Source organism: Electrona antarctica (assembly GCF_951216825.1).
Source record: "Electrona antarctica genome assembly, chromosome: 2".
In the NCBI taxonomy this organism is placed as follows: Eukaryota; Metazoa; Chordata; class Actinopteri; order Myctophiformes; family Myctophidae; genus Electrona; species Electrona antarctica.
In genome coordinates this window covers 28,422,932-28,435,555 of record NC_136807.1, presented here as the reverse complement: position 1 = coordinate 28,435,555, position 12,624 = coordinate 28,422,932, and the positions used below count along the sequence as shown (strand labels likewise).

The 12,624-nt window shown below is 41.6% G+C and overlaps 1 protein-coding gene across 2 annotated transcripts in view; it reads right to left on the bottom strand.

The window, feature by feature from the left end:
• LOC306942798 (uncharacterized protein) overlaps nt 1–12,624 on the bottom strand; it is a 63,538-nt gene that overhangs the window by 40,015 nt on the left and 10,899 nt on the right. For both annotated transcript variants that reach the window (XM_079528895.1, XM_079528896.1), the window contains exons 4-5: nt 12,352–12,444; nt 8,708–8,797 (exon numbers count right to left, since the gene is read on the bottom strand). In XM_079528895.1, the coding sequence (XP_079385021.1) occupies nt 8,708–8,797; nt 12,352–12,444 (183 nt within the window). The remainder of the gene's footprint in view (nt 1–8,707; nt 8,798–12,351; nt 12,445–12,624) is intronic.

The following is a 12,624-nucleotide window of genomic DNA, read 5'->3' as shown; positions in this document are numbered from 1 at the left end:
CGCGCTGTAGCCTACAGCTATTTAATTTCCCCATCGTAGCGCAGCGCGCCTCGTTGTGTGCCCACTGCCCAAAATAAAAGATCTGCAAGCTGTCGACAGACTCGACGCAGCATGTTGATGGTTTGTATGTCTGTTCTTTTGGTTAGGCAACGCACATTACGCGTGGTATGTGGGTTTGAGAGGCAATGATTAATGTAAACTATACAGTAACCTAGTAGATTATAGCCAAGTTGACAATTGTCATAATATTGCCAGTAGCCTATTGGACATAATTAACTGCGTCACTTCAGAGGATCGCTGCTACTTTGATTCAGAAGATGTTTACTCACCCCTGGAAATTGCTGGAAACCATTAGAATGTTGAAAATGGAACATTATCAGCCAATTGACGTGAGTTACATAAATCCTTTATTTCGGCGACTAGACTATAAGTGCGTTCTCTGACACGGTCGTCTCAATAATCCACGGCGCCGCGGCCATATAGTGGCATTTTTCTTTTTCCTTTTTTTCTCTTTTTTTTCACTCGGGCTTTTTCGGGTTTTCGGGCCTGACATTATGGTAATTGTTAGGGTCGGGCCGGGCCTCGGGCCGACCCAGTTAGGGTAGGGTAGGGCCGGGCCTTAATTTTCAGGCCCGATGAGAACTCTAATCTGCACCCCCATGGTGTTTGTTTGGTTATTTAAGGGTGAGGACCTCGTGTGGTTGAGATGAGGTTGTGCACTTTTATTCTAAATCATTTTAAACAATGTTTACATTCTAATCTTAGCATTAAGATGATATGATCATTTTGTGTACATGTTTCGTAGTATTTGTTTTCACTAAGAACGCGAGGGGCACGGTGGCACATTTGGTAGTGCTGTCGCCTCACAGCTAGAAGGTCCTGGGTTTGATTCCCGCTTGGGCCTCTCCTCCAGTGCCCATCAGTGCCCAAACCAGAGGCGGGGTTGGCGAAAAAGCCTTTCTGTGTGGAGTTTGCATGTTCTCCCCGTGTCCCCTAGGGTAGGTACCCTCACAAAAAACATGCAGTAATCCTGGTCTCTAAACTGCCTCCCCCTGGCCAGCTGGGGCACCTGATGGAGGGGAAAGGAACTGGTTGGAATAACGGGTTATAACCCGTGGCTTATATCCCACAGGTTATAAAATCGTGGGATAAAATAAAATAAAAAATAAAAAAACGAGCGTGTGTCAGCTGTGGTTCTTATTTAACCCGTGTTTATTTTATATTAATAAACACAGGTTAGAGTATAAAAGCATGCGCAAGCTGGCTGTAATAATAATAAATATAGCTGCAAGCAGCGATAAGGCGGGACCAAGAAAGAAGACAATATGCAATAAGAACAAATAAGAATCACGGGCAGAATTGTCTTTACCCGGATTCTAAAGGTGTGAGCTCAACCAACTGAGCTATCTGGACACAGTCAGTTGTTTCATTGTAAACTGTAACATCATTCAGTGTTTTGGTAACAAGTGTGTGTCCTCATTTTGGGCATGTCATTATCCATTACTACAGTGCGTTTTGCTGCAATTTCTTTCACGTACAAACTTATCTTCAACTGGGATTTCAGTTAATGGTCCATAGATTATATTAAGTTAGCACAAACAATAGATATAAATTTAGGTATGTGCCAAATTTGGCACAGTAGGCTATTAGGGTTATTACACTATTACACTTATTACAAAATTATACTTATTATACTTATTACACTATTGCAAAATTAGACTTGTTATACTATTACACTATTGCACTTATTACACTATTGCACTTACACTATTGCACTATTACACTATTACACTTACACTTATTACACTATTACCAAATTAGACTTACACTATTACAGTTACTAGTATCTCTATCATTGTGATGCCATGCCCATGTCCTAGTGCCTGATGGGTCAAATTTGTCCCAGACATTGCCAAATATCTCAGACAAAAGTGAGTCAAATGTAATCTACTTCAATATTTCTATAGTTGAGTCATCACAAAACTTGCAGCACACAATGCATACACTGAGTTGACAGCACCTGGATTTGAACCCATGACCCTGTGCTCCAAAGGCGAGAGCTCTACCGACTGAGCTATGCAGACACAATCAGTTGACTCATTCTAATAGTCCGGTAGCTTAGCGAAATTATGTGGACGCGGCGGACAAAAGCGCCAACATTTTTCCACATGCTCTCCATAACCATACGTTTCATTTTGGAAGGGGGGCCACGTCATCAAGATGTCAGAAGGCGGCCATCTTGGCGTTCAAAGATGGCCGCCATGTAATATCTATAAGTGCCGCTATCTCGGCTTCTAAGCCACTTAGAAGGTCAATCTTGGTGTCAAAATATACATTATCTGGGTCAAGGAATGCAATAAGGTCATTGAGAATATCACTAGATGTTTATTTGTGCCAATATCAAATAAATACGGTCATTCTAGCAACATATTTACATAATCTTCAACTTCAAATTATCTGTCACAGTTACAACTGCAAAGAGCTGTGCAATTCCAGTGTGCCTTCTGACATGAGCATCTTGCACCACAACCCTTTTTACAACCGCACTTTACCAGTTCATTGCAGGCTTTTGACGCCATAGGTAGAGTGCTCCACACAGGAAGTCAGACCTGGTTGTCGACATCCAATGTCCATCCCCATCCTTCTGGAATGGGTGTTGGCTGCTGGGCCAGTTCAGACGTGGCCCAGATCCCAGACTGGTATACAACTCGCTTCACGTGCTGCAGCAGTGAATCTTGTGTTGGTGGAATGTGTTCCATCGTTTTGTTCTTCTGGCAGAACCATTCTCGCCGTGCTTATTGACAGATTCCAAATCACTTGTTTTGTCATACATGATGACTGTAAAGCGCTCAAGAAGCTGAAAGTGTTGGGCATCTATGGTCACATTAGTGTATGGATTTTCTGTCATGTAGGTGAAGGCCTGGGTGACCTCAGGGTAGGAATTCCAAGCCGCCCATGCTGACTTCTTGCCTTTCCCACCGAATGCTGATGTTGTGTCACAGCCTGTGTAACAGTGGAAGACCGGAAGTGCTGTGGACTTGTCTTTGCCCAGAGCATGGCAGATGGTGTTTATATGAACATTGGTGTAGTTTTTAGTCTTCATTACATCTGGCATCACAGTGGTTGGCACAGACATTAGCCACTACATGCTGCCATGTAACCATGAAGAGGCAGACACCAGGATAGTGATTCACCTGCTTGATGCCCTGGTACATGTTCTACCTGCTTGATACGCACTGTGGATACGGATGTTGTTGTTATCCTCATCGGTAAGTTCCATGCCCTGTTCACCAAGTATCCAGCTGCAGACATCTGGGTCGCTTTTGGCACTGGCAAAAACTACATCAATGTTCATATAAACACCATCTGCCATGCTCTGGGCAAAGACAAGTCCACAGCACTTCTGGTCTTCCACTGTTACACAGGCTGTGACACATCATCAGCATTCTGTGGGAAAGGGAAGAAGTCCTACCCTGAGGTCACCCAGGCCTTCACCTACATGACAGAAAATCCATACACTAATGTGACCATAGATGCCCAACACTTTCAGCTTCTTGAGCGCTTTACAGTCATCATGTATGACAAAACAAGTGATTTGGAATCTGTCAATGAAGCACGGCGAGAATTGTTCTGCCAGAAGAACAAAACGATGGAACACATTCCACCAACGCAAGATTCACTGCTGCAGCACGTGAAGCGAGTTGTATACCAGTCTGGGATCTGGGCCACGTCTGAACTGGCCCAGCAGCCAACACCCAGTCCAGAAGGATGGGGATGGACATTGTCGACAACCAGGTCTGGCTTCCTGTGTGGAGCACTCTACCTATGGCGTCAAAAGCCTGCAATGAACTGGTAAAGTGCGGTTGTAAAAAGGGTTGTGGTGCAAGATGCTCATGTCAGAAGGCACACTGGAATTGCACAGCTCTTTGCAGTTGTAATTGTGACAGATAATTTGAAGTTGAAGATTATGTAAATATGTTGCTAGAATGACCGTATTTATTTGATATTGGCACAAATAAACATCTAGTGATATTCTCAATGACCTTATTGCATTCCTTGACCCAGATAATGTATATTTTGACACCAAGATTGACCTTCTAAGTGGCTTAGAAGCCGAGATAGCGGCACTTATAGATATTACATGGCGGCCATCTTTGAACGCCAAGATGGCCGCCTTCTGACATCTTGATGACGTGGCCCCCCTTCCAAAATGAAACGTATGGTTATGGAGAGCATGTGGAAACATTTTGGCGTTTTTGTCCGCCGCGTCCACATTTTGCTAAAATATGGCCTTAACCCTTAGAAGATGAAAGACGCCAATTGGCGTCTTCATCAGAATTCCGTAAATGATCAATGACGCCAATTGGCGTCTTCGCCGTTTTTGATTAATCTAAACATATTAATATGCTCCGAAGCGCTGTTTAAATTCCTGAGCTTATATTCCAACTACATTACCCAGAAAACCCGTGTCACGTGACACACGTGTACGTGTTGCCATTGGAAGCTGGTCCCACCCCCTGTAAACAGTGGGGGCAGAGGGAGTCTTCATAGTTTATTGTTTTGCCTGTTTACCCGTCTCGCCCGAGCGATTTTCTAGCAGAAAAAGTTGAAAGCAGTACTATTTATTTGAGCGAGTTTTGTGGTAGTAGTATTGATCCATACGCGTCCCAGTCGCCTTCTCCAGGCGGAGTAGCCCTGGTCCAGTGCTTACAGCGAGACTCGCTGCTCCCTCCCTCCTTTTTTCATTGTCTCCCCATCGTCGTCCGATGAGCTATACCGGGAAACCATTGAAGAAGACGATCAACCCGGAATGTTTTGAGGTAATCTTATTGTAGATCCTTCTATAGTGATCAGAAATCATAAGATGATCGCTACAAATAGATGCTTGGATAATTACTACTACTAGTCAGATCATGACGCCAGAATGACTCACCACGATGGCCCCCAGCCATTATGGGGGGGTTGGTGTCGGTCGGTGCATTGGTGCTGGCTAATGTCTGGATGGTGGTGTCGATCGGTTGGTCGGTGCAGTACAAATGTATCGTAGCAGGCATGCACGCATGGCAGTACAAGTATTTTATATTGTAGCGTGCCTTATAGGCGATCTGATCTTTAGAGTAATGTTCGCTCCTTTTATTTACTGTCTACAAAGACGGAGAACAAACATGCATCGTTTACTGAAGCAACGCGTGGTTGTTGATGACCTTGCTACAAGGATCGGAGGGGGGACGGGGAGTGAAGCTAACAGTAGCGTATTATATAAGATCTGTATGACGTTTCATTGACGTCTGAGCTTGCATGATAATCGCATTCATTGAATATTGTATACTATCATGATTGTACATTGTTTAGTGTGTCTCCGTGTGATGATGATGATGACGATGATGTCAGATAGCCTACGTCCCCCCCCCCCCCCCAACTGGCTATTGGCCGGGCTGACTACAGCTAAATGTTTATTTTTATATATTTAGAACTGGCATCAGATGAGGAGGAGGAGGAGGATGATGATGATGATGATGATGATGAAGACGAAGAGTCAAGACTGCGATGGAGTTCTCCGACACTGAACCGGATGCATTCATTCATTTCAGTTGTTGTTTTTTTTTAATTTAGCCTAAACACACACACACACACACACCGTCAAGAACAACTGGAATGCAGTGGTTTGGGGACACTGGGGAGTTTGGGGACAACTGTTTTGTATGTAGGCCTATTTCTTTTCTGTAATATTTATTATAATTGTATTATGTTAGTAGTCATAAAAAATAAAAGACGCTTTTACAATGAGTTAGACCTGTCATGGCTATTTTGTTCACTATTCTGAGGTTTATGGTTTGACTAAGCGAGTTTCAACTGTGATTTACTCTGTAACGGTAGATGGTAAGAACCCAATTTTTTGTTATAATACAGTATACATTCAAGTCTATATTTTGATACATATCATGGGCACAAAGTCATATCAAAACAATGTCCTTGGATGTGTTTTTTTTATCAAAACTGTTTCTTCACAACAGGTTTTTGAGATACATGCATGAATAGACAAGGTACTGGTAAGACTATGTAAACATGGTATATATCAAAATGTGCGTTAGAATGTCTAATTTTACCCCAAAAAAGAATTGAGTTTATATGATGTTCCATTTCAGAGCTAGGGGGACTTTTAGCTGGATAGGTCAGATTGATCATGACTGACCATGCTATTTATAGATGGCAAAATATCTACAGTGGTACATGTGAGAAACTTTGTATTTTATTTTAATTGAACTAGACAACTCACCCTTTAAAATGAGATATTGCATGGCTATGTACGCCCAGCAGAAAAAAAGTTATTTAGAAAATAAAACTTCAACCGGGCATAACTTTTTTTGTTGTCCTAGAAACACTACCCAGTGTAAATGCAGGCTCTTTTAAATGGCTTCCAACACAAAAACTAAACATTTTATCAACTCAGTTCATTTTTTTCCTGGAAGCAGACAAGCCAAGCTTTCTCTGAAGGTCTTTCGTTGTCACACATTCACAACAGAGAATTTTCAATAAATCATTCAAAAACGCCATTCTGCCATAGAGAAGTCTAAAAACTATATAGAAATCCATGAAACTCTCAAAGAGTTAAGCTGCCGGACTAAAACAGTAACATCATTCAGTATTCATATAGGTATTAGGTGCAGAAGAAGTTTCACAAAACAGCAATTTTCATTGGCTGATAAAAACTTCATTTTTTTCACTTAAAAAAAATGTACTACGATTATTTGTCCGTATAGGTCCAAAGTTCACGTGTAGAGGTTTTCGTGCATTTTGATCAAAGATCCTGGGAGGAGATACATTTTAACTGTTTTTCATATAATTCAAAATGGCAGGTGATCTAAAGGTCAGAGGTCAAAAGTTAGAACACGATAGTTGTTCGGCATGAGGAGACATATGTGTATCAAAGTGTCATTGCCAACGGTCAAACGGTTCATGAGATATGCACGTTCAAAGTTTACATTTTAAATTGAGTGCTATAGCGCCACCATTTGGCCAATCGTGATGGGCTTCGCATAGTCACCGTTTGGCATGGCCCTCTACCAGATTACCGCGTTTCACGAAAACCGACTGCACGGTTCAGCCAGAACTGCTATTTTTGGCGGAAGAAGGAGAAGAAGGAGGAGAAGAAGAAAAGTCACACTTTGTGACTTCTTGGTCCCTTAATAATAAAACTATTTGTATAGCACCTTTCATGACATGAAATGCAGCTCAAAGTGCTTTACAGAGCAATGGAGAAAGAAAGAAAAGAAAAGCAAGGCATAAACATTAAAAGAAATAGCAGTAATGCAATACAGTGAGGAGATGAATAACAAAAAAATTAAAAGATCAATTAAAAGCAAGAGTGTAGAAGTGGGTCTTGAGCTGTGCTTTAAAAATGTCTACAGAGGCTGCCTGTCGAAGGTACAGTGGGGGTTTGTTCCACGCCGTCGGCCCGTAGAAGCAAAAAGCTGCTTCCCCGTATTTTTAGTTGCCATGTTTTAGGCAAAGCGAGCAGGCCAGCAGTGGAAGACCTTAGGGTGGCGGTTTGGGACATATTTAGGCAGGCAGTCATGTAGGTAGGAAGGTGCGAGACCATTGAGAGCTTTATAAACAAGTAAAATAATTTTAAAATCAATCTTAAAAACAACCGGAAGCCAGTGCAGTGAAGCTAAAACTGGAGTAATATGTTCTCTCATCTTAGTTTTAGTTAAAGCTCTGGCTGCTGAATTTTGGACAAGTTGTAATCTGTCAGTTGTTTTCTTAGGCAGTCCAGAAAAAAGTGCATTGCCGTAATCAAGCCGAGAAAAAACAAAGGCGTGGATTAGTGTTTTTGCATCGTCCAATGACAAATAGGCTCTGATTCGTAGTGAAAAAAGGCAATCTTGGTAACATGATTAATACATGTGAATTAAAATTCAATTCAGAATCAATAATGACCCCCAAGTTCTATACTGTACCGTTACTTTCTACAGTCAGGAGAAAGTTACGTCGTAGAAAGTTTACAGAGTGGACGGTCCAGTGTGTGAGTGCAGAGTTTAAATGTCCATAAAAATATACTTGGCATAATTACCGTTGTATTATATTCATTTGTTATTGTTAGTCATTATGTCCGACGTTTATAGTGTTTTCTTTTGTGCTTGTGTTTCAGTATATTACATGATGCTACTACTGCTGCTTATTGCTACTAGCCTACTACTGAAGCTCATGCTAATAAATGCTAAATCAACCTCGTATAGAGTGAACACGGGTCGGTCTAGCAAACTGTATACAGTATAGTTAGAGTGTGTGTGTTTGTGTAGGAGTGTGTTTTATAAATAAATGACAAAAGACAAGTAGTTTAAGTTTCAAGTTTGGCAATATTGTGTGGTTGTGGTCTGAGTAATACCATTGATGTCCAACTGTAGACTCCCCCATGCAGAGGGCTTTTTAGTTAAGCATATGTTATGTTTGAGGTTCAGGTGGGACCAAAAGCATAGTACTTTAGTTTAATAATATCCGTACAGAGTTCATCATCTGTAACAGTAATAAATAATGAGTTAAATTCCACCATGAATGTCCCAAACTGTTGGGGGAGTGACACACGGCAAAGACCGTCGGGCTCAGGAGTTAAACCCGCGGCACGCTGTCTGGCTGGCTTGGCAGCCTAGGTGCCCAGAGGGTTGAGCTAACCGTCCGGCGACCGGGCCTGACTTCTAGGTCTTACCTGTGAGAACAGTTTAGCGTTGGCCTGCTCTTCATGGTGACTCAACTCCCAGATGTTCACGTGGTCCCGAGAGAGCCAAGATGGGTGTGACTGTGGGCAAAAAGAAGTTCATTTGGAGGATTTCTCAATTACATTCCAACATCACATAAAAAATGTGTCAAAACAGGAATATCCCTCTTTAACCCCCTTATGGCTATTGATGTAATGAATTAAAAAATCCCTCATTACCCAATGTAGCAACCTTTAGCTTGTTTGGCTAACGGCCGATGTAATATACCTAAAACCGTCCGAAATCCTCGCGTGCACGCTCTCGCGTCTTTATGTGCATCGCTGCGTAATATGCGATATTTGGGGCTTGATTAGAGCTTAATTTGACTTAGTTATTAAAATAAACGATGATAGCTTTGCATCCCGGACATCTGACTGTGTAACACAGTAAAGAAAGCTAGCGGATGATGTGATCCGCAGAACCAGAAATGACGGCCAGATTCGCTCTATTTGGTCAAAATCGGCATAATGGTGAAGTTACCGCCACCATCAGGACTGGGTATAATACTATAGGATTACCGTGTTAGAATGAGATAGGGGACCTCATTCACAACGGCGTTTACGCTCATATCGTGAGCAGAGCGTGAGCGGACGGGCATTTACGAGGATTCCCACATTACGTGGGAATTCATGGCCATGAACTTGGCCGTGACGTTGACTTCCGTTGGTCATAAACTCCTATGGCGGTGTACCCGCGATCAAGGCATGCGTATATTTATTCAGAAGGCTTGTCTTCATGCTGAATCAATTAAAAGTCCCCAAACCTCAAAAAAGATATGTTTGTGCCCAGCATTTGTCAACACACATACATAAAAGAAGAAAATGTGTCAACTGCTTAGCTTATGCAAATTCCACTGTTTACCTGTATTTATTTTGTAGGCTATATAGTTGCATTCAGAGCTGAATTCAGAGCTCAGCATGTTGACAGCCAATTAAAGTTTCACATAATGATTTAAATAGACTGTGCACCTACAATATCTGCCTCCATCTGTGTCGTGGTATTAACTTGATAATATGGATTAATATTGATCACATGGATGCCACACACAGAATAGTTTAACTCTTACCATTTGGCGAGGAAACCAGCCGGATATAGCTATAAATATATTTTTTTTTAAATGGCCGGGAATACGACCAGAGGATATCTTTCCAAATCCGATACATCTGTTCTTTTTAAGCAGCAAACTGAAAGGATAGGCCCGACAGCAGTAGGCCTATTGTTTTATCTGCGCTACTGCAATTTCTGACCGAGAGAGAGAGACTCCGTGCAATGTACAGAAGGGGAAATTGTGTTCTTCCTCAGACATAATTATATTCATTTTCATATCTTGCTAAACAGAAGGCTATATAGCAATGCAGGCATTCCCGACCCCACCTCAATTACACTCACTGGATTATAATTTCGGATCCCAGGCCTACGAGGTAGGCCTATGTAATTATTCACTTATATGAATGTGATTTCTTTATGGCAAATCGACAGCATCTATTGAGGGCAGGCCCCCTCTCTCTCTCGCCCTAAAAGACGGCCCGCATCAATGCAGCTCTGATTAAAAAATAAATATCGGATATCTTTTTATACCTCTGCAAAGGTGTGAGTGAGCAATTTCTCAATAGAAAAGGCTTTTTCTTTTTTCTTTTTTAAGCCGCTAGTCACACTGGAAAATATCATTATTTTGTTGCTTCCACACCGTTAGGAGGAGACATCTATTTATTTTGCAAAGGCCTATATAGTTTTTTTTTTTTTTGACTGCTGTCTGCTGAGTCATGCTTGACGCCTTTTATGGTGTGAAATGGGGCGTAGAACAATGCAAATGAAGTTGTCGGGTGATTTTCCGATCATTTGGCACCCACTCGCATTCATTATGACATACACCTGTGGTACACGACCCTTTTTGAATAGCACGGGAGATTTTCGCAGGTTCACCGTAGGGTATATACACACTCCTTTACACACTTCATTTACACCTGGTCGTATATCTACGTTGTGAATTAGGCCCATAGTGTGTATGTCACAGATTTTTCTATTGGCATTAAAATGACGAAATAAACATATGAATAGTGCAGGTAGAAGGCACAATCCACTGTTAATTAGGGTGGCCATAAGCGAGTTAATACTATAGCACAGTGTTTCCCAACCTGTGTGCCGCGGCACTTTACTGTGCCGTTTGATGTGTCCAGGTGTGCCGCCTGATTTGACCGAAAATAACACTAACCCTCCCCCGAAAGCTGCAGGATTCCTATTGTTGCGTCGTTGTTGTCACACGTCTAACAACAACAACGAGTCAACGACGGAACAATACACACACACACACACAAACAGCACATTGAGCACAACCCCCTCCCTTCTGAGCCTTGAGGGAGGGGAGGGGCCGAGTCCTCCTCCTGACTCTCAGAGCGCAGCGCACCGCTCACACAGACAGTACACTCACTGTGTCGTTCTGTCCCCCTGTTGTGTTCTTAACTTCTTTAACCAAGGTCGCTCGGATTTCTTTATGTAAGATAAAGAATCCGATGTACACGGAGAGCTAAAGTTGCCAAAAGCCTGCATACAATTACATCCTACTTGTTGCTGCTGTCATCATGTTAGCGATAAGCTAACTAGCTAAAGCTATCGACAGTAAACACAATATAGCTAGGCTAGCAAGCTAACGTTGCAATGCATATCAGATATCCACAGAGGATTGTTGCGCGCGTGTGTGTGTGTGTGTGTGTGTGTGTGCGTGCGTGCGTGCGTGGGGGATTCCGGATATAATAATAATAATAATAGTTTGAGTAGGCTGGACTTAGACAGGATGCATTGAATAATATCTGAATAGAACATTAACTAAAGTTATAAATAAGGAATAGAAACCAAGATGATGTGGTCAGAAAGAAATTAAATCCTGTTGTGCTTCACAACTTTACTTTTATGTGTAGGCCTACTGGTTTATAATCCATAGTTACTATGTATAATAATAATAATAAAAATAATTAAAATGTATATATATATATATATATACACACACACACACACACACACACACACACACACATGCACACCCCCGTATATCTAGGTGTGCCCCAAGATTTTTAGGCTATGAAAAGTGTGCCCTGGGACAAAAAAGGTTGGGAAACACTGCTATAGCAAACACTGGTCCCATTCCTTCCCCAAAAAACCTTGACATTTGTGACCAAATTTGACTGAGAGACATTGGATTTCTTTGAATTTTGTTTCATGTCATATGAAAGCAGGGAATCATAGCTTCAAATTGACATATTGGTTGTTCAGTTTGACATATGGCTTATAGAGTAATGTCTTGCAGAAAACAGCGAGTTGAGAAAACAGGCTTGAAAGGTTCACTTCTGTGGTCTCTAACATTACACCTAGCTACATGTTTAAGCATTTATTTCATATTTACATGTCGATTTCAGCTCTGACACTTATTTCAGACATGCGAATGTGAAGAGTCTGCCTGTGCTATTAACTCATTTTGAGAGAAAAAAGGGGGGAAAAAAGTGTTTCTTCTCTGGTGAAAAGCTGGAATTTGCACGATGGCAGTCTCTCAGTCAAATCTGGTGACATTTTGTCTCAATGTGTGGACACTTGTGGGACTGACCTCCACCTTCTGTAGTTGCGTCCATGGTTTCCCAGGTTCTGCTTTTCGTAAAGTGCACAACACTGAAGTATCAGTGCGTACATATTTGGATACCTGCGTTTGAGGAAGAATGACATTCAATAGTAATATCTAATGAGACATAAAATAATGAATAAACAATTGAGTGCTGAGAATCAGCTTAACCCATTAAGACCTGATGCTGATTCTACAAATTCCTTCTAAATCATAGTTCTCAAACTTTTTCTTATTTCATAATGATTCAAGATTTCACTT